The sequence below is a fragment of the Brienomyrus brachyistius genome, chromosome 15 (genome assembly GCF_023856365.1).
Source record: "Brienomyrus brachyistius isolate T26 chromosome 15, BBRACH_0.4, whole genome shotgun sequence".
In the NCBI taxonomy this organism is placed as follows: domain Eukaryota; kingdom Metazoa; phylum Chordata; class Actinopteri; order Osteoglossiformes; family Mormyridae; genus Brienomyrus; species Brienomyrus brachyistius.
The window spans coordinates 18041161-18067051 of NC_064547.1; the positions used below are offsets into that span (position 1 = coordinate 18041161).

General features: G+C 41.6%; 1 protein-coding gene and 1 long non-coding RNA gene across 5 annotated transcripts; one reads left to right on the forward strand and one right to left on the reverse strand.

The window, feature by feature from the left end:
* Positions 1–2551: 2551 nt before the first annotated feature.
* On the forward strand, positions 2552–13634 carry aldh9a1a.1 (aldehyde dehydrogenase 9 family, member A1a, tandem duplicate 1). 4 transcript variants are annotated; one of them, XM_048976668.1, is made up of 12 exons: positions 2552–2825; positions 4129–4319; positions 5456–5601; positions 8622–8751; positions 10102–10236; positions 10573–10769; positions 10869–11009; positions 11393–11581; positions 11772–11859; positions 12142–12283; positions 12931–13043; positions 13206–13634. In XM_048976668.1, exons 2-12 carry the CDS (start codon positions 4160–4162, stop codon positions 13298–13300), a joined length of 1536 nt encoding a protein of 511 aa, XP_048832625.1. In that variant the 5' UTR covers positions 2552–2825; positions 4129–4159; the 3' UTR covers positions 13301–13634. The 4 variants fall into 4 exon arrangements, with proteins under 4 accessions (XP_048832625.1, XP_048832624.1, XP_048832623.1 ...); XM_048976667.1 differs by lacking the exon at positions 2552–2825 and adding an exon at positions 3365–3499; XM_048976666.1 differs by lacking the exon at positions 2552–2825 and adding an exon at positions 3449–3564.
* A 1552-nt stretch (positions 13635–15186) lies between these two features.
* Positions 15187–16956, reverse strand: LOC125708842 (uncharacterized). Its single transcript, XR_007382549.1, has 3 exons — positions 16863–16956; positions 16209–16307; positions 15187–15956 (listed from the first exon to the last, which is right to left on the reverse strand). It is a non-coding gene; the product is annotated as an uncharacterized LOC125708842 (long non-coding RNA).
* Between the last annotated feature and the right edge of the window lie 8935 nt (positions 16957–25891).

Genomic DNA, 25891 nt, shown 5'->3' on the forward strand with positions numbered 1-25891 from the left:
ATATTCATCTTGCATTATTCAACCAGATACTAGTAGAGCAGGTCAGGGGGGCCTCTTTACACTGACAGGGGGCTGTGTGGCCCAGACTGTAATTTAACAAACTTAACAATCTTTGGGGGGAGAAAATCACATGTTTTAAGTCTTCTGTCAGAATACTCACATGCTTAGCTATTTGGAACACTTACTGGTCAAGCTCACGGGCACATTATTCAGACACCGGCTGTGAAAGTATTACAGCCTCTTAGGGAGATACACATAGTTATTAATGTGATGAGCTTTTCATTGGATAGTATTTTTTATTCTTGAAACAAAAGTATTGATGAATAAAATATGCCTTAATCATTGAGAACGGATACTTTGTCACACCCATCTTCACTGACAGGATGATAATACCAAAGTTTTGCACAAAAATACATATATGTTCTTAATGCTCCATCTCCCAAAATATCACAAAAATGTGCAGGTTGGAATGGAACATGACAGGATGGAACACCAATATTAACCAGTTCTAACACTGAATGAGGTTTACCTCATTCTCCTGCATGCTTTGCCATCTTTAATATGCGACCTGGATCTATACAACAATGTTTCAAAACAGTTTTTTTTCCAGATTTCCTTTTTGTGTGTGTGGTTCCTTATCGCAAAGATGATAAGTGGCACGTTCATTCTCTGTTCAGATGGCTAGACGAAGAACTACAAATTAGAGAGGACAGACAGAAGAAATTATGTTTTTTTATATTTGATCAAAAATAAGGATCCTGTTATTCATCGCATGACTATAACTTTTTTAAGAAATGCAACATTTTAGAACAAAAATAAGTTTACATTTATAATACATTTATCAGAGTGTCTGGCAAAGGTAGTGAGATATGAACCTGGAGTGTTGATTGTAAAGATGGACCTGCTATAATTCTATTGTTTATAAAACCCATTAAATTTGTGGATCTTCAGGGCTGCGTTTCCCAAAGCCGCCTTAACGCTACGTCATCGCCTAACAGGGTGGAACCGTATGAATGTGACAAGCAGGATAACATTTCAAAAACTAAAAGAAAGAAAGTCAGGAGTGATAGTTTATCTCAGTTTGTACAGTTGAAAAAGTTGAAAAATGGTCTTAAAGTATTGCAGCCATTTTTTGGATGGCGGATGGTACAAACTAACAAGGTGTAAGATGACTTCAGGGACACACAGTTAACGATGAAAATGGTAATAAAGTTACTATACAGTTTCACCTGATTTGTATGTACGATTAGAGGAAATTTTACTTGGTCTATAACAAAGAATAATTCGTGATTTTTTTTATCATACGCAGGTCGATAGCTGTTGTAGAAGTTGATTACTTTGCACTAATGATGTGACAAAACAATGCATATATCAATTAAAAGGTGAGTAAAATACAAAATAGTATTTTTTTATTTCTATTATCTCTGCTTACGTGATAAAGAAGACCTAAATATATAATTTACGACATTTGTTATATGTGACACGTTTTAGGGAAAATATAAGTAAGTAAATCTTAGGGAATGAAAAGTCACTGTATAACAAGAAGGAGCGATATGGCAGGTATATGCCCGATATGCCCTCTAGCACAAACCATTTACCTAATGCATCTCCACTGACTTCCAGTTAAGTATATGATGGATGTGAAAAAGTCGTCTGCTTGCTTTCAAAGTTGTAAAGATTCAGAGCCCTGCTTGTGTAACTGAACTGATCAAATTGTACAACACAGAATGCAGACCTTCTTGTAATTCTTCATATATGAAACGATTTATTTTGCGGACACAGTGGCATGTAAACGAACCAACTAGAGATTTTTTTAAGTATTACATGGAAACGGCCAACCTATAAAATATTAACATTAGATTTTTTTTTTTTTTTACACTTTTTGCATATTACCTCGTAATGGGCCTCATGCATGCTTTCGAAATGGGGGCAGCGGTGGTGTCAGGTTTCAGGGGCGACGCATCTCCGCTGCTTGGGAACTGCGCTTATCGTACTCTGAAGTAATCTCTCGTTTTCTTTTCGCCGAGCATTTTCAGGACTGTATCTGCACGATTGCACACTGTGCCCGCCAATGTCTGCAGTTTAGAACAACACAAGCGATTAGTTAACATAAAATGCTCACCGAGGTGCCCGCATGTACGACACGCCCCACTGCTCCTGCGGTCAGAGGCAAGGGCTCTACAATGTAGTGACAGCACGGGTATGGCTGGGTGTGCCTGAGCTCCTGACATTCTGCCCGAATGATTGAAAGTGCCCCTCATCTGTGGTCCCGAGTTAACGGCGTACGGGAGAGTTTTATATTGGGTGGTGAAGGGGGCCAAGCTTTGTGCTAAACTTTGTCACACTAAAAAATGGGAACCAACTTGCAGGCAGGCAGGGGAGGGGGCCTCATCCTCGACTGTGGTGTAGCAGAAAAAGTAGAAGGTCTGTGTTGCAGGGTTGTTGTGACATTAAGCTCACTGACCTACTGGGCCTAACAAGGGAAGGGGTTGCTGACGCCCCAGACGGGCTATATAAGTCAGACACAGACAACAGAGTTTGAGCTTCCTCAGGTATGTACTGTTTGTGCATCTGAGTGGCTCCCGGATCGCGATCTGTGCAAGGAAGAGAGCTGACTTACAACCATCCTTCGCTTCACGTGTGCATCTCTTTCCTCATCAACGGACTCCAACAGTGGACACGACATAATTTTAATTCAAAAGTCTGTTTCTTGGGAGAATGAATGAAGCCGCATGAAGCCTGATCCTCATCACAAGTGCCTATATTTCGATCCCCGATGATCACACAAGATTCGCCGAGTGGGAAACGGGGACCCCCCGCCCCGGGTAGGCAAAATCTATCAAGGACACCCTGTCCAGCCGAGCATCCGCCTATCAAGAAGTCTCTGCATATCCTTCGCGAAATATACCATACAATATACCATGCAATATACCAAGCACCTTTGTAACCCTGTTGTTAATCTGAATTCGTAATTTAATTCGTCGGGCAATCGATGGATAAATAAATGAAGTGCTTCAATCATTGATGGAGTTATTTAAAGGAAAATGTGATACCAAATATGGACACGAGATGGGACAGGAATTTCGAACTGACTCAAGCATGTCTGTTAAGAAAAATCTTAATATTTTGTGACACTTAAAAAGCACACGCTGATACTGTATTATTCAAGACCTGCACGTAAAACGATGAATAAGCGAAAACAGTGAATTGCACTGTCAATTGTGCAACATTAGACAAAAACTTTGCGAAATAGGCACTAGCACAAAATATTGCGTTTCTTGGTAAACGTAAACGCCTCGTACATTAACGTTACTGTGCAAAGTAGCGAAACCTCTTTAAAAATGTGGACTGATTCTCAAGACACGTATCTCCTTCAATGCAGCTTGGAATAAAAACCCGTTATAAAAATAACAACAAATTGCCAATACGTGAGACGCTTCACTTGAGGAAATGGTTTTTCACACGAGCCCTACCGACAGCGTTTTACTAGGCTCAAAGGGTGAGTTACCAAGTAGTTAAATTCAAACTTGGGACGCGATCGCGTTATTATTCCAGAGGACAACTGTAAGTACTTCGGACTGTAGTGCTTAGATTCCCGATTCCTTGGCATTGTTTCAAGAAACGTGTTTGCTTGGTTGCATAAGAGAAAAATGGCTTCTGGGCTGCTTATTTTTGCACTGAAAGCTAATTAAAATCTTATTTGAGTTGTTTTAAATAGCTAGAATGTTAACTGCTTGTGTATTGTGAGTCGCAGCGTCGTCCGAACTGTTGTTAAGCTTGACATTTTGAGTTTAGAAAAAACGTTTGAACCATATAGTAACTTCTGCAAAAAATATTGACTTAGACCTTATGAAAGACCGTACATTTACACGTCTGCAGTGTCGTGTTTTAACGCAGTAATGGAGCAGGTTGTTTAGCACTTTTTGCTTGACATTAGGAAATTTGGAATATGCGAAATTTAATTTAAATCACACAAAAAATATATTTTGTGTCGAGCACGGTAATGCATTCTTTACCCGACTTATTCCATGCTGACACATTTATGCAAGTATCTGGTTCACTTTATGGAGAACAGTGGCGAATATAATATTGTGTTTTAGACATCTGTTGTTGCATTGGTCTGACCAGGTGCCTTATCCGGAAGCCGACGCTTGTGAAAATGGCCCAGCAGCCTCGCTCTCCTCTGTTCTCCGCCGCCGCGATCCGCAGCGCCTCCACTGGGACGCTGGAGGTGAAGGAGCCGCTGAACTTCTGGAGAGGCAGCCGTGTGAAGCCGCTGAGTTCCAGCAACGCGGAGCCTGTGTACGAGCCTGCGACCGGTGCGTGTTTCCCCTGCACCAGTAAAACGCGATTCCCTGGTTTATTAGTGTCTGTGTCCCGAGAGTCTTGTTGAGATTCCTTAATAAATAACATTGCATCAAACTAGTTACATGCAACAGATCTCACTGTCGAATTATTGTCAAGTTTTCGATACAAGTTTGACAACCAAATTTTCAAGACGTTACTCTAAACGTAAAATTGGCACAGACACCTGAGACCGGCGAGGCGAAGCCATTTCCGTGGCGTTATCTTTCAGTTAAAATTGCGAATTATCCGCGCGCCTGGATGATTCGCTAATTATTTTTTTTTTCTAGCTAGAATGCTCATTTCAGATACATATAGTTCTATTGGGACTAATACGAATAATCATTTTCACTAGTAAGAACTGTATCTTTACTAGTAAAAATATTATACAGCTCTGTTTCCTTTGACTTAGATTGTATTTTTACCTCGCGTACATATTCTACGTTTGGTTTTTGCTAGTTAAAAAGTCATATTGTAGGCAAATATAATTAAGTTTTTACGAGTAAGAACTCCTAATATATATATATGGAATTACATTTTGACTAGCAAGAATTGTAGGTCCACATTTCCATAATTGAGTTTTTAATAATAATAAAAAATTGCATTTGTATTGCACTTTATATTCTAGCAATCTCAAAGTGCTACAAAGTAAAAGAGTGGTCTAATAAAAATACTATAAGATAAAAAAAAAATTGTAAAATCTGTATTAGGGATCTCTACGGTTACACCATACAGATCTGAAATTCACATTTTTCATCATCGTTATTTATCATATTTTATCATATCATATTTCATCATGATAATTATTTGATTGTTTTATTCTCTCTTGGCCAAACCGGGTCCTAAAAGTGGTGAGGCTTGAGACTGGCGATGCCAAAATTTACGTGAACTCACCCTGTGCACGACTGAAAGCACACACTGAAAAGTGACGTGTGATTTTACCTCTTATCACTTTTATCACCCTGCATGACAGATTCTTTTTATCTGTTTAGTTAAAGACTAACAGGAGGAGTTTTCCCTCCTCACCTCCGACGTATTTGAGACATTCCTTTTTTTATTTTTTAAATTAACTTATTGGAGAGGCACACAGGTAACTCGTCTCTGTCCACAGGACGTGTGCTGTGCCAGATGGTGCCTTGTAATGATGAGGAAGTTGACCAGGCCATCAAAAGTGCCCATTCAGCTTACTTGAAGTGGAGTAAGATGGCTGGTATGGAAAGGGCACGCGTGATGCTGGAGGCTGCTCGAATTATCAGGGTAAGAGGCCTGGACCGCAGAGGGGCACCTTTGTACAAGCTGGAACGAGTCATGTTGCAGTTATCTTTCCTGCCATGTAACAGTGCAGGTATGTGCGAGATATACAGCCCCAATCAAATGTTTGGATGCACCTATCCATGGAAATAAAGGTTGATTTGTACTATTCTTTACATTTTAGAATAAATACAAAGACATCTAAAGTATTTTAAAAAAGTCCTGTATGGAAGAATGCACTGACCAAAAAAGTATTAAAGCAAAAAAATACATTTGTTTGGGGTTGCAGCTCGGTGAGTTGGGACTCGGAAGGTTGCCAGTTCAAATCCCTTGGTTGGCTGAGTGATCCCACCATTGGGCCCTGAACCCCAATTGCTCCAGGGACTGGTTGAACCTACGGTCTGTAATATACTACAGTCATTTTTTTAAATTCACTACAAATTACTCCGCCTCACGTTGTGATGTCATTCAGCGCAGGTGCCAGGTTTTTATACCAGTGGAAACCAACACCATGAACTACTGTACTTTTGGTACCTACTTGAAGTGCAGCTGGTGTGGTGGAAAGGCACCCATAATGTTTTACAGATTTCTTACAGATAAGGTAATCCCTGTTAGACAGTTTTAAAGCTTGACGTGGCTAAAAGCAGTTTTTCTGAAAATGTCAAGTTCAGTAGTTTATTGAATGTCAAGTTCAATAGTGTGGATGGGCAGCTGTTAGAGAACCAGAATCACTTGTCCGAAAGTCAGGATTTTATATTAAAAGCAATCTTACTGCCACCTACTGGCAGAATGTTTCAGACTAACCCTATTGGGTGACACCGTTTAAAAGCCACTCCCCTTCTTCCTGCCTCTGCAACACGTGAGTCCATAAAGATTATAGCTTGTTAACTTGATAAGGTGCTGGTGTGTTTTTATTGATGGATGTTCATAAAAATCCTCCAAATCGGGGTTGGGGAACCTTTTTCATAAGTTCTTATTTTTGGTACTTCAAAGAAGTATCAAAAGTTCAGTACTTCAATTTGTTGGTTGTCCACTGGCATACAAACTGGCACCGGCACTGAATGACATCACTCTGAATTGTTTTGAATTCGAAAAATGACTGTAGTATATTATAGGGCTGGCCGATGCATGATGTTATTACTAACATCATATGTAATGTACAGGCATTTTTCGCATAGCTAGTCAGCTAGACTGCAATCAGGCTTTTTCTTACCTTCAGTTCCATGTGGACAATATAGCACAGGGAGTTCAGGTTTGCAAAAACATTACTCTGTCATAGAAGAAGAAAACTCAAGTTTTGCAATTTTACTTATCATTCCTTTTCACGATTATCTAGTATATGTTTAAAAATATTTGTTATTTTTTACCTCTTCTGCTTTTGCATGAGCGCTCCATGTGATCCCCGAGACAATTTTTCTTTCATTATAATCATTTTCATCTTTGCTGTTTACTCCTGGACGGGTTTGTAAGAAATTTAAAAAAAAATTTGTTTGATAAATACCCCAATATTTATTAAAATTAAATCACATTGCAATATTTAGAAAATTCCCGATATTATGTTGTCCTAGTGTATTATACTACATACTTTATTTATTTCCATGCTGTCCTGCTCTCTGGTTCTTCTGACCAGATCGCAGTTAAAGCTTGGCTCACTTCATTTGTCCATGCATCCGTTATTATATTATTATTATTATTATTATTATTATTAATAATGTTATTTACTTCATTTACAGTTATCTGAGTTGGGAACTACAACGGCTGTTGAATTGCATTTCACAGGCAGGCTATTTGCATAACCAGTCGACCAAGATAGCGTTTCAAGCCCCCCCCCCCCCCCCCCCCAAAATACAGAAATACCAAAAACGTGGCCCACTGGCACATTTGTTGCTGGACTTTTTCGTATGGTATCATATGTTTTTCGTTTGGTTTCCTTTTGCAGTTTAATGTTTGAATTAGAGAAAAAAAATCTCTCAATTCCAAGCAAAGTATGAATGGAACAGCCCTAGTGCGTGGGAATATTTTTGATGGCAACATCGCATGTCATGCACATACAAACACTTACATCGCTAGTGAGCTAGATTAAGAGCAGACGTTTTCATACTTTCATGCTGTACAGACATATTGCAGGGGATTAAAGTTTCACTAAAACATTTTTACCGTCATAGGGAAAAAAAACGTAGTTAGCTTTGCGATTTTAAAGATTATTCCTTTTCAGGATTATCTAATGTATGTTTAATAAGCAGTTTAAACCAGTCGACCTCCGATGTTTCAGCACGTTTTCGTGGTGATACTTTGGCTTTACATGTATTACAAATTGCAGTCTTTGTGTCGCCTTCACACGCAGTGAAGAACTTCCACGCCAACGACATGTTAGCATGCGGCCGTGAGCCTCGGATTCCATGCATGTGGAGCTGTGTGCTTTATACTGTGACAGTCTTCCTATACTTAGATCTAAGTCCTCTACTTGCAAACTAGATACGTTCTGAACGGGCGTTCGTAACTTGAAATGTTCTTAAGCCGTTATTCACCATCATTTTACGGGTATACGCAAGTACAAATAACTAGGATGCTGGGAGTGCGCACGCTACGCTGCTGTGCGGCGAGAGTAGCGGCTAGAAGTCGTATTGGGCGGAATCGGCGCACAGAAAAAAGACTTGATGTTGCGGACAGGAAACGGGAGCCCAGGGAACACAATATAGACTTGCGGTCCTCTTCGTCCGTATGTCGGAAAGTTCGTAAGTAGAGGAATATCTGTATATCACCTTGATTGAATATATTTTGCCGCTTTAAGCGTGACCCCTGTATCATGTACATATTCTATCAACAGATTCATCCCAAAACACTGCTGTGCTATTTTATGTTGTTTTCTTTAATCGCTTGGGAAAAAACTAATTGCCGTCTAGAGTTCACTATTTTTATCTTCATGGAGTGCCTTGCGGGCTGGATCAAACGTGAGGCCGCACGTTCCCCTCCCCTGCTCTACACGGAGTTCTGTCACGCTGACATTGTGGCGTCGATGTTCACAGGAACGGAGGGATGACATCGCCAAGGTGGAGGTGATCAACAATGGCAAGTCCATCACAGAGGCAAAGGTGGACATCGATGTTGCCTGGACGTGCATCGAGTACTATGCAGGCATAGCCGGGACCCTGGCAGGTGGGTGTAAACAACTGGCTGCTTTTGAGAAACAATCTGGGCTTGATATCTACACTACCTTTGTAGGGTGTGTGTGTTGAAGGAAAAACATGTGATGCGGTGAACCGGTGTCTCCAAATAACCTTTGTGTGTGTTTTCTTGCACAATTGTGATATGGATGATTTAATCTGAACAGACTGAACAGACAGGCGCTGCTGTCATGATGTTTACTTGCAGTGTGAAAGTTCTCAAAAGGCCCACAGAAGTTACTTCCTGGCCTAATGTGCAAAAGGAAACTCTCTTCCTTGAGTATAGCCACACCCATTACTAACTGGTACATGAAGTCAAGGACTCAGCAGCGGAAGCCGCATAGGCGCACGGTGCTCACAGAAAGGCTTGGGGCACTTGGTTAATTCTGTAAAAATGTTGCTGATGTATTGGTTTCGTTATAAAAAGTCCATTGACAAGCAAAGTTTATATCTGCAGGTATCTTCTGACAGACATTCAGTTCTATTCTTGTCGCTTAGCTATTAATTCCTGTTGTAGCCATTAGTTCCCGAAGGGACCGTAAACACAAATGATTGGCGTTTTATGTTCTTGCAAAGGTGTTAGAAATTAAAAACATCCAATGAGCCTGCTTGACAATAAACTCAGAAGAGCTCTTTTAAAAGTGAAGGCATGCGCAGCCCCGCCATGTAGGGCTAAGCTAGCGGAGCCGGACCGCAGAGTGCAGAAGTATGTTGAGTCACTAACTGCAGGGCTCCAAACTGCCTGGTGAAATGCTGGGTTTTCTCGGCAGAGCAGCTGCGTACACGCCCAGCACTGCTATGCGCAGCACCAAATGTCTGCTCAACTCCTGTTGAGAATGTTGCCAGTGGAAATGCATCATCTGGAGTGATGAGTCATCATCTGTCAGGTGTTGAGTGTGGCAGGAAAATCCTGCTCCTCTGGGTATATGGTGCCACCTGTGATATTCATAATTTGATCTAAGCCTCTCATTCCGCTGATGGCTGGAAGATGTTACGGTGGTGAACCAGCATTGTAATCCCCCCCCCCCCCCCCCCACCATGACAATTCCAGTGTCTCTGCTGGGCACACACATGATCATCCTCCCTAGTTTGCATCTGCCTGAACTGAATGTCATTGAATGCGGTTGGGATGAGATGTGAGCCAGGCCTTCTTACCCGACATCGGTGCCTGACCTCACTAATGTTCTTCTGGCTGAATGGGCTCAGTCCTACAACCATGCTATAAACTCTAGTGGAGAACCTTCAGAGAATAGTGGAGGTCATTATGGCAGCTAAGGGGGGTGGTATCATTATCTCATTGACTGATAGTTTTCATTAATTTTATTCATTATCATCTTCTCAGGTCAGCATGTCCAGCTTCCTGGGAGCTGCTTTGCTTACACCCGACGTGAGCCTCTGGGAGTCTGCGTCGGTATCGGCGCCTGGAACTACCCCTTCCAGATCGCGGCCTGGAAGTCTGCCCCTGCCCTCGCCTGCGGTACTGGCCGTTTGTGTTCCCGTGTTACGCGTGTGCGTGTGTTGCTATTCTGAGCGTTGAGACCGAAAGCGAAGAAAGAATCAGTGATAAAATCATTTTAATTCAGGCAACGCAGAGAACAGCCTGTTATGGGGGCTTTTTGGGAGCAGCGTTGCTGGACCCTAACCTGCATGTCTGTCTTGAGGCCCACTTGATGGGCGGATGTGTCAGAAGTGACACCCTGGTGGATTTCTATGTCTGTAATCACATATTTATTACGGGTATCAGCAGTAAACGCCTCTGGTTTTGGGTTCTCGGTTAACCGTGAACAGTGATCTTCCTGGTACCCCCCATCAGGTAATGCGATGGTGTTCAAGCCCTCGCCCATGACCCCGGTGACGGCCGTCATGTTGGCGGAGATCTATGCTGAGGCGGGGGTGCCGGAGGGGCTCTTTAACGTGGTTCAGGGAGGGGCAGAGACTGGCACCCTGCTTTGCCACCACCCCATGGTGGCCAAGGTCTCCTTCACTGGTAGCGTCCCCACAGGCAAGAAGGTACGAAAACCGAAGCGTCTGGTGACCTTGAGCTGCCAAAGTTCCGAAGAGGCCCATGGTAGGTAGCATGCTGTAACGGCAGAATCCTCATTTCTTCAGATCATGGAGATGTCGGCAAAGGGAGTGAAGCCGGTAACCCTCGAGCTGGGAGGGAAATCCCCACTGATCATCTTCCAGGATAGCGAGCTGGAGAACGCGGTGAAAGGGGCCCTTATGGCTAACTTCCTGACCCAGGGAGAGGTATGTCATTTTCCCAGTGCTTCCGTGGTGTCTTACAGGTCCAACGCCTTCCACTGGGCTAGGCCAGCACGACACATCATTGCAGCATCGTCGTTATGATGTGCAGATGCACAGTAATCACATTGCAGGAGGTGCGATGTCAAGTAGGGTAAATCAGACGGGTCACTTTTTTTGCTCTTTGATGCAGAAAGAAATCGCACGTGCTTCTCTTTTTCCATGAGGACCGTGATAGTCAGCTATTAAGACAATAATAAACTACGCTAAAACATTTTCATGCTGTCATAGGGAACAAAATGGAACAATGCCCGCTGCAGGCCTGCCCTCTGGCCCCACTGCAGGCTTACTTACTAGAAAGAAAGATCTGAAAAATTGTCCTTCTCCAGGTCTGCTGTAATGGGACCAGGGTCTTTGTCCATAAGGACATTTTGCCGAAGTTCCTGGAGGAGGTGGTGAAGAGGACCAAAGCCATCCCCTTAGGAGATCCCCTTTTGGACGGAACGCGTATGGGAGCCCTGATCAGCCGGCCTCACCTGGACAGGGTGCTGGGCTTCATCAACCAGGCCAAGAAAGAGGTACAGCAGAGGCTCTCGCTCCCAGACCATGATGACCCCATGACCTTCAGAAGCAGATGCGTCCTTCCTGTAGCAGTGTGTTTGGATAGCCACCATCTAGTGTGTGTGTGTGTGTGTGTGTGTGTGTGTGTGTGTGTGTGTGTGTGTGTGTGTGTGTGGAGGAAAAAACTGTTCATCCTTCTGCTTCCAGGGGGCCAGAGTGTTGTGTGGGGGGGGGCCCTACGTACCTGCCGATCCCAAACTCAAGGGAGGCTTCTTTATGTCTCCATGCGTGTTGGGTAAGTCGTCCCTTAAACTGGCTACAGGGCAGAAAAGTTAACGGACTTCCTGTATGCTTGTTTGTCAAAATTCATGTGTATGTAAAGGCAGATGTCCCAATACTTTTGGCAATATTATGTATGTTTTAAACATCAGTGCACCAACACTTGATATCATCATAACACTCTGTAAAACGCCCACTTTCAGTCGATGCTTTGAAGATTTTTGTGCTGGTATCCACACACCCTAAGAATAGGTTTTCTGTACTTGATCAGTGTTCTGCCTTTGGTCCTGAATCCCAGATAACTGCAGGGATGACATGACATGCGTGAAGGAGGAGATCTTTGGGCCGGTGATGTCCGTGCTGCCCTTTGACACGGAGGAGGAGGTGCTGCAGCGAGCCAACAACACCACCTTCGGCCTGGCCGCTGGAGTCTTCACCCGGTACCTCCATCTCCGTGCCCCCGAGTGTTCTGTTAACCCTTGTGTTTCCCTCAAGCAATAGAAGGGTTTTTTTAAGTTCTTGGTTTCCTAGTAGGGCCTTTGAATTATTTCAACCAATCAAAAATGCTTAGAAACATGTCCAGGAACTATAGGTTCTACTACAGGTATAGGAATCACTGTTGGCGCTTTTCCACTGCCACCAAGAACCAACCCGTACCCGAGCTCTACCCGCTCTGACACAGCCCTGCTGATGCATGACCAAACCGAGCTGGTTGCATCATCATCTGATTGATCAAAATATGCAGAGATCCCCATGTTCTGCACATGGATTATCTGAACTGGAAAAGTGTATTATTAATTATTTGTAGTATTGCATATTAACGATGCATTCACTTAAACTCAAAACTTGAAAAATTCCATCCTCCTGCTTAAAAACATACTATAGCACAGCTGAATGAAATGGATCGTAATGTTAAATTATGCACGGGAATGCTAATCCTGCTAGAGTTTGATACTTGCATAACACGGAGATTCCCACAGATGTGCTAGTGGAAATTAGCACACAGTTAAAGAAACAAAAATCATATAGTAAATCATGCACTGAGTCTTTAAACAGTAACTTGCACTCGCGTGCCTTTTGCTTACAGGGACGTCGCACGAGCCCATCGTGTCGTGGAGAACCTGCAGGCTGGAACCTGTTTCATTAACAATTATAACATAAGTCCAGTGGAGGTTCCTTTCGGTGGCTATAAGATGTCAGGTACGGCCAGACACGTTTGTTAATCTTTTATTTCACTGCCAGTCCGCTAAGAGGGGAAACGGTTTGAGGAGCTGTGTAGTTCTTCCAGTTTCTTTAAGAGAAGTGAAGACGATAAACAACATGGTGATATTCTGACACTTCTGTTCGCTTCTCACCTGGCAGGTTTTGGCCGTGAAAATGGCCAGGTGACCATTGAATACTACTCTCAATTGAAGACTGTGGTGGTCGAGATGGGAGATGTGGATAGCCTCTTCTAGGTGGGAGATGTGGATAGCCTCTTCTAGGTCTCTCTACCTTGGTGGCTCTGTTGCAGCAGCAGAATCATAAAATAGAAGAGTATGCTTCTGTACCACCGGTATTTACCAAATGGTTGGGAGATATATAAACGATACAGATGCTTGTCCTGTTTAATATGAAGGGAACTTATTCCAATGTGAAACTCTAATTTTTCTCTGCACAATGTCATCTGCTGAATTTCACCTCGGCATCACGAAAGTATATCTTTCAACACTATTGCTAACAGCTCATAGATCTACACTGTGAATTTTCTTGCATGCCATTACATAATAAATATTTCTACTACTCATTGTATTTTTTTTAGGTGTTACTTTTAATAACAATTTAGAGAAACTCTCCTTTGAATGAAAATGAGCGTAACGGGACAGTTTTTTAACCAGCTGCATTTCAAATGAAAAAGATGTGAGGTTTCCTTGCATCTATTGTTGCGAAATGCTTATACCTGCATTTATAAATATGACACAACGCATAGAGAAAATCTACACTCACTGACCACTACACCTTGCTAGTACCAGGTTGGACCCCCTTTTGCCTTCAGAACTGCCTTAATCCTTTGTGGCATAGATTCAAGAAGGTACTGGAAACATTCCTCAGAGATATTGGTCCATATTGACATAACATCACGCAGTTGCTGCAGATTTGTCGGCTGCACATCCATGATGCGAATCTCCCGTACCACCACATCCCAAAGGTGCTCTATTGGATTGAGATCTGGTGACTGTGGAGGCCATTTGAGTACAGTGAACTCATTGTCATGTTCAAGAAACCAGTCTGAGATGATTCAAGCTTTATGACATGGTGTATTGTCCTGCTGGAAGTAGCCATCAGAAGATGGGTACACTGGTCATAAAGGGATGGACATGGTCAGCAACAATATTCAGGTAGGCTGTGGTGTTGCAACGATGATCAGTTAGTACTAAGGGGCCCAAAGTGTGCCAAGAAAATGTCCCCCACACCATTACACCACCAGTCTGATCCGTTGATACAAGGCAGGATGGATCCATGCTTTCATGTTGTTGATGCCAAATTCTGACCCTACCATCCGAATGTCGCAGCAGAAATGGAGACTCATCAGACCAGGCAACATTTTTCCAATCTTCTATTGTCCAATTTCGGTGAGCCTGTGCGAATTGTAGCCTCAGTTTCCTGTTCTTTGCTGACAGGAGTGGCACCCGGTGTGGTCTTCTGCTGCTGTAGCCCATCTGCCTCAAGGTTCGACGTGTTGTGCGTTCGGAGATGCCCTTCTGCATACCTTGGTTGTAACGAGTGGTTATTTGAGTTACTGTTGCCTTTCTATCAGCTCGAACCACTCTGGCCATTCTCCTCTGACCTCTGGCATCAACAAGGCATTTTCGCCCACAGAACTGCCGCTCACTGGATGTTTTCCCTTTTTCGGGACGGTTGTGCGTGACAATCCCAGAAGATCAGCAGTTTCTGCAATACTCAGACCAGCCCGTCTGACACCAACAACCACGCCATGTTCAAAGTCACTTAAATCACCTTTCTTCCTCGTTCTGAAGCTCGGTTTGAACTGCAGCGGTTCGTCTTGACCAAGTCAACACGCCTAAATGCCACCATGTGATTGGCTGATCAGTAATTTACGTCAACAACAGGTGTGCCTAATAAAGTGGCCGGTGAGTGTATACCCCTTTACTTTTTTTTTTCAAACTAGCAACCCAAAAATCCTCTACCTTTAGTTGCATATTGCAGCATACGTCCCACTGTGATGTGAACAAGCCAGCTCTCCTCAAAGCAGAAAGTATGACATGCCTATTTTGTTTCCAGTTGTCACCTAGCAAATATAATAACCCCACCTCAAAAAAAATTGTAGTTGGTAGATGAGATGTAGTTGGAAAATTACAAATTTTATAAAAATCTTAGTTAAACAGCAGTTGACAAAGTGCATCACACAGTACTTCATATATAAACAAAGGAAAATCTTACACAAAAGTACAATAAAGCATTGATGGAGTAAAATAAACAATTCCTCCCCCCACCCCCATACCCATCATAAGTACACTTTACTTAATTTACTTTACCCTTTGATACTGTTTGAAACTAAGTGTCCCTTTGCAATCAATAAATTATATCTACATCCTTTGATTACATTATGGTCATATTTAACTTGAATAAATACGTACCCCTGCCCCCTCCCCAGTACAGGGTCACTGAGAGCCAGTAGTGTGACCCAGGTAGCTTAAGGCACGACGGACAGTGTAGCTTGGACAGGAAGCAAGACATAATGGCCCTCATAGGGAAGTCATTAAAAAGATTTACAAAAAAATGCATTAGGATGTGTAGCAAAAGCTTATCAAAATTTTGCGCAGAATGACATGAATACACATATATACAGCAAGAGCAGAGCATGGGGTCATTATCCAGGCTACTAAGGGCCTTTGCTCAAGGGTCCTACAGTGATGTGACTCCTGCTGAGCACAGGATTCAGACCAGCGACCTTCCAATCACGGACACAGAGGTCTGACCCACTGAGCCCCCATTAAGGCAGCAGCCTTTTAAAAAGAAGTTAACGGCATCTATTTCCAGGGTCAAACCAGGGCTTCACAGAGCTGCGGTTTGGCGCAGGATCAGTCTCCTGAATCGGGAGATGCAGTAACCCTGGTGAGGAACAGAGGTGTGATTAATCAATCAGTGTGAACCACATACAGATCAAGCTACTGCTGTGTAGTGTACACACCTGTCAACTGTTCACGTATTTCCCTTAAAAGAAAATAATTTTCAGCTATATTATCTGGTTCATTCTTCATCCCCTTCGGATAAATACACCTTATTTCTGTTACTGCATTTTATTCGCCTGACACGCGCAGAAGAGCAAGGTGTTTTAAAAGTGCTGTAAAAGTATAAGTTTACCGTCATTGTCACCTTCTCCACTGTCGGGATTCTGCCCGCATGTACAGAGGATCCGGCGTAACGCTGCCAGGAATGACAAGATGAGCTCTTTCGGATTGTCTGTCAATGAAAGAACACGTAGAAATTAGATACACGAGAAACACTTATTTATCGATAAGAAATCACATATAATGTCATCGAGTGGGACATCCGGTATTATAATCCAAATGGCGCTGCCCGTTATGGCTTACGACGTGACATCAAAAGATCCCGAACAGGCACCGTGATTAAACGGTTCACCTGTTTTTCTTCGTGGATCCAGCCCAGGAAGATTCGCTCACGAAAGTTTAGCGGTCATTAAGCGACCAGGTTATCTCAAATACCGGCGACTCTGACCAGGCTAAACATTTGATTGACAAACCACGGTTTCCAACTCGCACGCATCTGGCGTGACAATCGCGTTTTCAGTATGTCACGCTCATGCAAGAAATCTTACGGCAATTCCATATTATTCCATTACAAACCTAAATGTAACTACATCGAGAGCGATGCGGTAGTCTGCAAACCCTACAGACTACTTACAAGGTAATGAAACTCTTACAAGATTTTCTTAAACTGAAAATCTACATAGATGGAGGATCGCAAATGATAACACATTAACACGCCCGGACTTACTGCTGTAAGATACGCTCATGCCTGCGATTATCGGGCTACTCCGTCCAAGTCAATGGCTGGTCTCGTGAATAAAAACATCAGCCGGGAAGCCGAGTGACAAATGGTGCTATAGGTCCCTCCCACGTTTTGTCTTGCCAATAGTGTGCGCCTCGTGCATTGGCACCTCCTACAGACTGACTGCTGATTGGTCAGCAGTAGGGGCGGGAAGTTGAAAGAAAGACCAGATTCCTAGTTCAGATTCGCATCGTTTGTTCGGAAGGACAAGGTATAAACTGGTTATTGACAAGTAGTTCAAAAATAAAAAATAATAATTGTTTTTTTATGTATTTTTTTGATTATTTATTTATTTTTGTATTTTTAAAAATCTGAATAGCAAACGTGCATATGAACCCACAGATTTTATTTACCATTTATAATAATAAAAGCAAGAACAACAATACAGAAAATGTGTGTCTTAATGATTGTCCTTCTAGTGGACAAAATGTGATGCAGGGCACTATAATAATCTAATTGGTCCGTAATGGTACCCTTCCAAATGGAAAGGGTGCCATTATGAAAGCCAAATTAAATAATGTACCCTCTATATGTCCCTTCTAACTGCCCTGTAATGGAGAGTGTGGCAGAGCAGCGAAAAAGAGCGTAAAGGTGAGATGGACTGCGGAAGAAATCTGGCAGGCCGTGATGTGTGACAGAAGGGTGTCTGCAAGGGATAGTGAAACCAACTGTGACGTATGGTTTGGAGGTGGCGGAAGTGACAGGCAGAGCGGAAGCCGAGCTATCGTGGCAGAGCTGAGGAAGCTGCGATTGTTTGCTGGGAGTGACTTTCTTTTTTGTATTTTTTATTGAAATATATACATGAGTAACAATACAGGTACAACATAAGTAACTACAAGAAAATGCTACAAATGTCCAGTATCAACAAGAAAACACAACATGCTCGAGGAAGGAGCAGGAGGGGGGAAAAAACTTTTACTTCCAAGTTTTGTTATACTGTAGTTTTGTAAGAGCTTTAAATTTGTTTGTATGAAGCGCTGTTCTTTTTGCCTATGCTCCGCAATAAAGACAACGTATACAACGGAGATTAATACCGACAGTATCATAGCTGTAATTTAATCAGACAGCAAGCAGAATTAGTTTTCCCCCTCGTTTCGGCTGCGTTACAGACATGGATCGGAAAATCGCTGGTTCAGATCCTGTCACATCAAGCCAGAACACTGCGTTCCACCATAAAGTGTAACACTCTTTGGCGGTCCTTAGGTATATGAATGGGTGACACCGACATAACGGTGCAGTCAAAATGTCGAGGTTTTCATTTCAACGAAATCAAACTTTCAGAAATTTACCTGTTATATCATGCAAAGACCAAAAAGACAGAAACATTTTACCTGATCGTGTTACCCACGATGATGAATACGCTCTAGAAAGTTTGGCAGCGATTAAGGAACCAAATTATCAAACTTCGACAACTCTGACCAGGTCAGAAGACAGACTATATGAAACACCTTCCTCAAAGAATACCGTATTATCGTGCTCCAACTTTCTGAACACACTCATGATGGTAGTTAGCAGCCCGCTCTTCGAGCGGGAAGCCGGGAGCCTCCGACGCTGCTCGGGCTTGCGAACAGAGGATTACGCCCCTGCCAAACGATAACAAGCCGTGATACTAATAACAAGAGACTGCCTATATATATAGGGCAGACCGGGTATGGTTGTAACACATGTTGCCAATGTTTCGCGTTATACTTAGGTGACCGTTAAGTTAAAACGGTTCGTTTAAAACCTTCTTGTGCATTAAATCCGGTTAAAACACACACACACACGGTGCACGTACATGCGAAAGGGCACACGATGCCGACACAAGGTCACAAATTTGTTACATTAAGCCATATTAAGCTTTTTCCTTATAATGGGCATCAATGGAGAAGAAACCGCGCTTAATGTGAGACTAAGTCCATGTTCCTAATATTTCGGTTTTGATTTTTTGCCAGATGAAAGTATTTATAACCAGATATGTCTGCGAGAAATTTGATGACTATTGGTCGCTGTTTTGGTTCATTAAATCACATTAAGCTTTTTCACGTTAATTGATTTATAACGTCCCCCGGAGACGACTCACTAGTGAAAGACTGACAGCGATTAAGCCATCAAATTTTATCAAATACCCACGACTCTGACCAGGCTAAGATGTCTGAAGACGAACAAATTATATGAAAAGCAATCCAAAATGTTACCATTTTAACACGTCCGAACTTACTGTTATTGGGCTCATTCATATTTGCAGTTGCAGTTCACCGTGCTGTCAGCGCCGAGTCGTTCGCCTCCTGCACTCCACTTGTGGGAAAAGCGAATAGACTTCAGCAGCGTCATATAAAGCAGAGGGGTGGGGCGATGTCGAGTAAGAGTGGCTAAGGTCATTGTGAGAGACAAATAACCTACTAGGGTACCTACTAGTAGTACATATGGTTCCTTAGAATTAGAATTTAGAGATCGGTGGTAATTGTTGACACCATTGAAATGTGTCCTCAGCATTGAACATAGCAGTTAATTCAGCACCCGGGGAAGCAGTGCTTGGGAGCGGTACCTTGCTCAGGGTACCTCAGGGATTCGACCCTACAATCTTTCGATTACAAGTGCGCTTCCCTAACCATCAAGCCAAACATACCCTAACGCAGGCTTAAATACACAGGACTAATGAAAACAACTCGAAACAGCCCCTGACACTGGGATTCCACATGTGGTTAAGTATGCAGGTGGCACACGGGAAGAGATGAAGTGGGTCTTAAACTCATGACCAAATAATTCATAGCCCATATAGCTATGCAGCAACTTGCTGATTGCTATTTATGTATAGCTACTCAAGTACAAGTCATGAATAATTATATTACCTACTTGAGAAAAAAGATGTGTGAATTTATAGGCTTTGCCGCGTCTTAGGCGTAGCAGCGTCATTCATTAATGATACACAAACATGAAATCAATATTTCGCTTTATTGTGTTGTTCATTATTTGTTCCTTCAGTAGTTCACAATACTTTATAAAATTAACACATATAGTAACAAATATAGTAACTGCTTGAAATTATCTCTCATGATTCGTTAAAGATGGAAACGTAATGATCCGTTAACGAACACGAGATCGACATTTCACTTTTTGTTATTCATTATTTGTTCTCTCAATAGTTCAGAAATGTTTGGGACGGAAACATCTATTTCCGGTTATTTAAATCGTTAAAACTATCTTTGAAAAATAAACAAAGATAGAACCGGCGTGATATTTCTGCATAAATGGTTTAACTCAACACGTTCGTAGCAAAACGAAATGACAGAGACACCGTCTAACTAAAGTAGCTGGGGGGGGTTATTGCACGTTATTGCTTTCAGAAATTGTAGAAGCACCATAAATTGTAGAAATTACTGATCTCTGACTATATAAGCGTCTGAAATGGAGGACAAGATATGATCAAGCCCAGAAACGTCTTATTCTAGTTTTCATATTTTTCTTAGATTTATTTTTATGTTATTTTCAATTTCCATTAGCAATCCAGTTTAGTTCCAGTTACATTTCAGAGTGGTCTTATTAGTTTTTATATTAAATGTTTATTTCTATTTGGTTTTCTAATATATAAATTATGGTTCAGTTTTAAGTTTTGGTAATTTTATGGAATAGATTGAATGTTGTAGCCTTTAGCCATTTTATATGTGTCTGATCCTTAGATATTCCTACATGAATACGCAGTAGCCCATAGGCCTACATCATGTATACGAATGTCCTCAAAATGGGTAAAACATGTACCAGGTAGAATAATGTTATTTATTTATATGTTATTTAGGCTAAAGAAATCACTGCTATTGCTGAATTAAGAACGGTGACGGAAAGTAGATTATTTGACGTTTTTTATCATATTTCCTATGTCAGGTAGGCCTACTTAAAAAATGTGACGGGAAGTTTTTCAAGTTTGTTATCATTTTATTTTATGCTGGTTATAGTTTTCGAAGCAATATTTATGGTTTTCGTTTGGTTTAAATTTATTGAATGTTTGCGGGCCTATCTTTTTATTTCAGATTGTAAAAATGTCTTTTTCGTGAATGATAATAATCCGGTGTGGGATCAGTCCCTTGAACCGGGGGTAGACCGAACGCTGGTGCATGAGTATTTATACACAGCGTGTAGTTAGAGTATGGAATATCCTTCCTGTTCATGTAGTACAAGCTAAAACCTTGTGTTCATTTAAATCAGAGCTAGATAAGATTTTAACAACTCTGAGCTATTAGTTTAGTTCTCCCCAAATGATCTTGACGGTCCGAATGCCCTCCTGTCGTTTGTAAATGTCTTATGATGATTATTACACTTTCTTACATTTCTAAACTATAATCCACCATTTGAATTTATGCTACCATGTTGACTTCAGTTTTATTAAAAGTAATGAAATAACCTTTTACTATTTAATAGAAATCTCCGTCGATCTCCGTACAGGCGTTCGAAATAAGGCAGACGGCGCTCCAGCTCCGACAAACTTGTTCGTGATGAGGAGATATAGACGGTAACTGACGTGAGTCCAAAGTAGAAGAAAAAATTCATAGATGGGGACAAAACTGGACGAAAGCTTAAAACATCATTTATTGTATATAACATATATAGAAAGCAAAGCAGCAACAGTTTGATAAAGCTTAAGAAAAACTGAATCTTGACTATAGTTCAAACGATGCATAGTCATAAATATCCGTCCATAAAATAGTAGCGGTCAGAAATAAACAGCATAGTCTATTGCTGATACGGCACTAGAAGCTGATCGGTTCAGGTGATGCCAAAACAGCACGGTGACATATTCAAACGTTTCTTCGGTACCATAGGACGGTGCACCCTGGACGGTATGCCAACGTGGGCTGGCATACACTCACAGGTACGGCCACCACAGTAAGGGCAATTTAGGGAGGCCTCATATAGTGAAAACATTTTTAAATGGCCAAATTCGCATTATGGTCCACGGCAAAAGTTTGCGTCTGAAGGTGGAGAAACAGCAGCTTGTTATAGCTTGTTATAACAGGATCTTGCATAATGCTTGCTATAGCGAAAGATTAACAGCATCCATTTGGGCAGAAAATGTATCGTTTGTGCCTAAATTGTGGTCTAAATGAAAAAAAAAAAACCCAACGAGAATTAAGAAAAACAAAACATGCCGAGGCGAAGACGATCGAGTTTTCAATTCTCAGCTAGTTGGCGGGGCAGATCCAGGTTTGAGCTTAAGAGATATGAGTCAGCTGAAGTGGGTTATAAGAGAGATGTATCCAGCTGGCAGGTTCCAGGGGGCAGGGTAACAATGGATCAGATATTTCCAGGTGGAGTAATCAGAGTTCAGGCGCAGGACCTGAAAATAAATCCATCTGCCATATCTTGAGCTTCTCAAGCACGAAAATAGTTGGTGCACATGGAGCTGAATAAGGTCTGCATGGTTCTTGGCAAATTATCTGATCAGTCACGTCTCAGGACAGATTGAACGGCATTACCTCTCTTTACTATTTAATATTGTAATTTAATTCTTGTGTTTAAGATGTTTCATGCTTTTCTGTTCTCTTCTCTTGTCTGCACTATATTTTATTATTGTTGCATTATTGCCATCATTATTCACCCGTGCGTGGAGTACGTCACCCATGTGTGGAGCACGTCACCCGTGTGTGGCAGGTTCCTGTACGTCACACAGACACTCTGGCTTGCTCCCGTGGTCCAGTGACATGCCACTAAGCTCACTGGTGTCTCTAAACCGCCCAGTGTATGAACCAGCTTTCACTCTCCCTTTCTCACTCATGCCCATTCACTCAAATACTCAAGATCGCTCAGTTATATACAGTACTGTTAACACTTTAATATTGTATGCATATGAAAAAACTAATTGCAGTGAAAAATTACAGTACTGTGATTTCATATATATAGTTCCATACATATTTAAATTATGTTTACATAATATATCATACTATTAATAAATTATATCAATATAGTATATAATTTTCAAGAATTTTCAGAACTATCCTGATCAGGTCAACAGGTGGACTGGAATCGACCCCACGGAGTGCAAGATGATGACAAGCAGTTTTTAAAAGTGATATTAACACCCAAGGGTGCTACTGGAGATTTTGGACCCCATGAAAGCATATCATATTGCACCCCCCAGTCCAGACCAATCCAGTTATTTTCCAAATTTTTAGGGCCCCTTAGTGGAATCATCTTAACCCCCCCCCCCCCTTATGAGATCCTTGTTAACAGCATCCATTTCCAGGGTCAAACCAGGGCTTCACAGAGCTGCGGTTTGGCGCAGGATCAGTCTCCTGAACCGGGAGATGCAGTAACCCTGGTGAGGAACAGAGGTGTGATTAATCAATCAGTGTGAACCACATACAGATCAAACTGCTGCTGTGTACATGGGTGTCAATTGTTTATTCATTAGAAATGATTTTTGCACACATTAGATTTTTTTTGAAGTGCATTAAAAGTATAATTACCGTCACATTCTCCACTGTCGGGATTCTGCCCGCATGTACAGAGGATCCTGCATAATGCTGACAGGAAGGACAAGATGAACTCCTTCGGATTGTCTGTCAATGAAAGAACACACACACACACACACACACACACACACACACACACACACACACACACACACACACACACACACACACATATTTATGAAAGAAACTGTCAGGGGCAGCTCCTGTTGTCCCAGTCTTTCATGTCCCTTCCTCGTTTTGGCCAGCATGTGTCGCTGGTCATCCTGTACCTCCTGTTATCAGTTTTTGTGTTTCTCCAGCTCCCTGTCGGCCACAGGGCTCAACGAGTTATTGAATATTGAATTTATTTTTAAGTTTTTTTCGGACTTACTTTTGCTATATTTATTACTTTTGCGCATCGTCGCTAAACAATCGATAATGTGTTAACTTACATTTTTTGGCAAAAAATGTGTTACTCTGTTAGGCTGTCTCATGATTATCGGTGCACAAACGCTGTTTAACACACGACCACAAAGGGCGCCCCTTTAATAGCAAATCTCGCTCTCCATTAATCCATCAATGTAATAAAGCAACCCAAAAGTTCACTTCTTAATGTAATTAATTCCCTACTCAATTTTCTGTAATTACTGTCAGCCTATTTTTTTTTATCAGGTCAAGTCTCAGATTATGGTGGTGTAATATTAGGTCAAATGTGGAAGTATGGACTCGACTCAGCTTCATAGAACTATTCTGCCTTTTCCCGAGTTAACTGTGAAAACTGAAGGATTTGATGGTTGGTAGCAACAATGTAAGCGTAAAACATTGGAGAAAGTACAGACTCGAAAGAAATTTTTTGAATTATTGCGCCTTTCCCTGAGTTGGCATACTTAGAACAATTAAACAGTAAAATAACCAAAACCTGTCTTCGGTGGTGTAATTTGTGGTTTGTACGCTTGGCGGCGCTCATAAACAAAAGTTGCATTTACATACAACAAAGACGCATCTGATCACTAGAACGCATCAAACGCGGTTTTCATTATAGGCTTAATATGGTTGGTCAGCATATGGATTCTCTGCTTCCACGGTTTGCGTGGAGATGTGCACAAAAGCATCGTCTGCATTGTATATCGAGATTGCAGGTTATTTACGTTTTAATACCCCCTCCTAAAATCTAAGCAAATTCAGTTAATGTAAACCCATAAGCGCTGATTGCCCTATCTAGTTGAACCTGTATAAGTAGGCTATGTGCTCAGTTTACCTGGGACGGACTACAGGCTTCCCAGGGCAGTGTCCTATTTGGACGAGCGGTTCTGGAGGATGTATGTTCGGTTATAAAAACAATGGGACAGAAGTTCCCCGCTTGCTACACGAAGAAAGCGTTTAGTGTATAATAGGCCTACCTACTATTTTATTATTATTATGTTAACGAAATTAAATTTAAACGTCAGTGTGTGGGGGTTTAGTGTTTGTTACTTAAGTCTTCTATATTAGTTTGAGAGGCTTCTTTACTCGTGTGTACGCGCTCGTAAAAAGAAAAACCTCCACAGTACTCTTTGTAAAAGAAAGATAAAAACAAATGTTTATTCCATAGTATCTTCCACACACTGCGCGACTCCAAGCCTGCAGGCTGCCGGGTGTAAAAACTCCCTGACCTTGTTCAACATAAATCCTACTATAAAAAACGCATCCATAATCCATCAATCGTACGTAAACCTTTATCTAAGTCATCTATATGAATATTACTTAATGACAGTAACCAATATACATTTAACGTACCATAATCTATAACTTTTATATATAATATAAAGAGCAGTAACACTGTACTTAAAGTCTATCGCAAAAGTTAGCGATTAAATCATTTTCATATCTTCGGGTGCACCATGATGAAATTACAGGCACGTAAATAAAATAGCAACTTAATAGCAATCGAGATTATAACTTTCAGTGAATCTTAATCTATTATTAATGTCATCATAATTAACGCGCCGATTAGATCAAATGGTGGCATGGATATTTTCTCACTTACCGCTGTTGCGTTGATTCATTTGGCTCCTCCTCAGTAAAAGTTTAGGTTGAGCTGCTCCCACAAGATGCGCACATAAGGTTACGCTGCCTCGGAGCTCTGAGGGTATAAATACCGTCACTGTGTCTCTGGTCCGCCTTCGATCCCGTATATGGAACATGTAGCCCAGCGCTGGGTAGGAGGGGCTCCTTCATTATGTCCTAGTACAATCGTACTTGGTTGGAAATATAGCGCCGTGCAGACAAATCGCAAGAGCGGCGGATGACGAAGAAAGCGTTGCCACATGTCACCAAAGAAAGCACTTTAACCCTTAAAAAGACACACAGCTGGCTATCACCGAACTAAACTGCAAGACTTGCGGACTGCAAAAGGGAAAATACAGATTTAGTTTTTGTGTTTAATTTTCATTTTAGCTAAGATCTATATTCACAAATGTATATATAATGAATCTCAACTCATATTTTCAGTTTTCAAAGTAGACCTCACGAATTATATAGAAAGAGCTATCTCTTTCTTTGATATTCAAT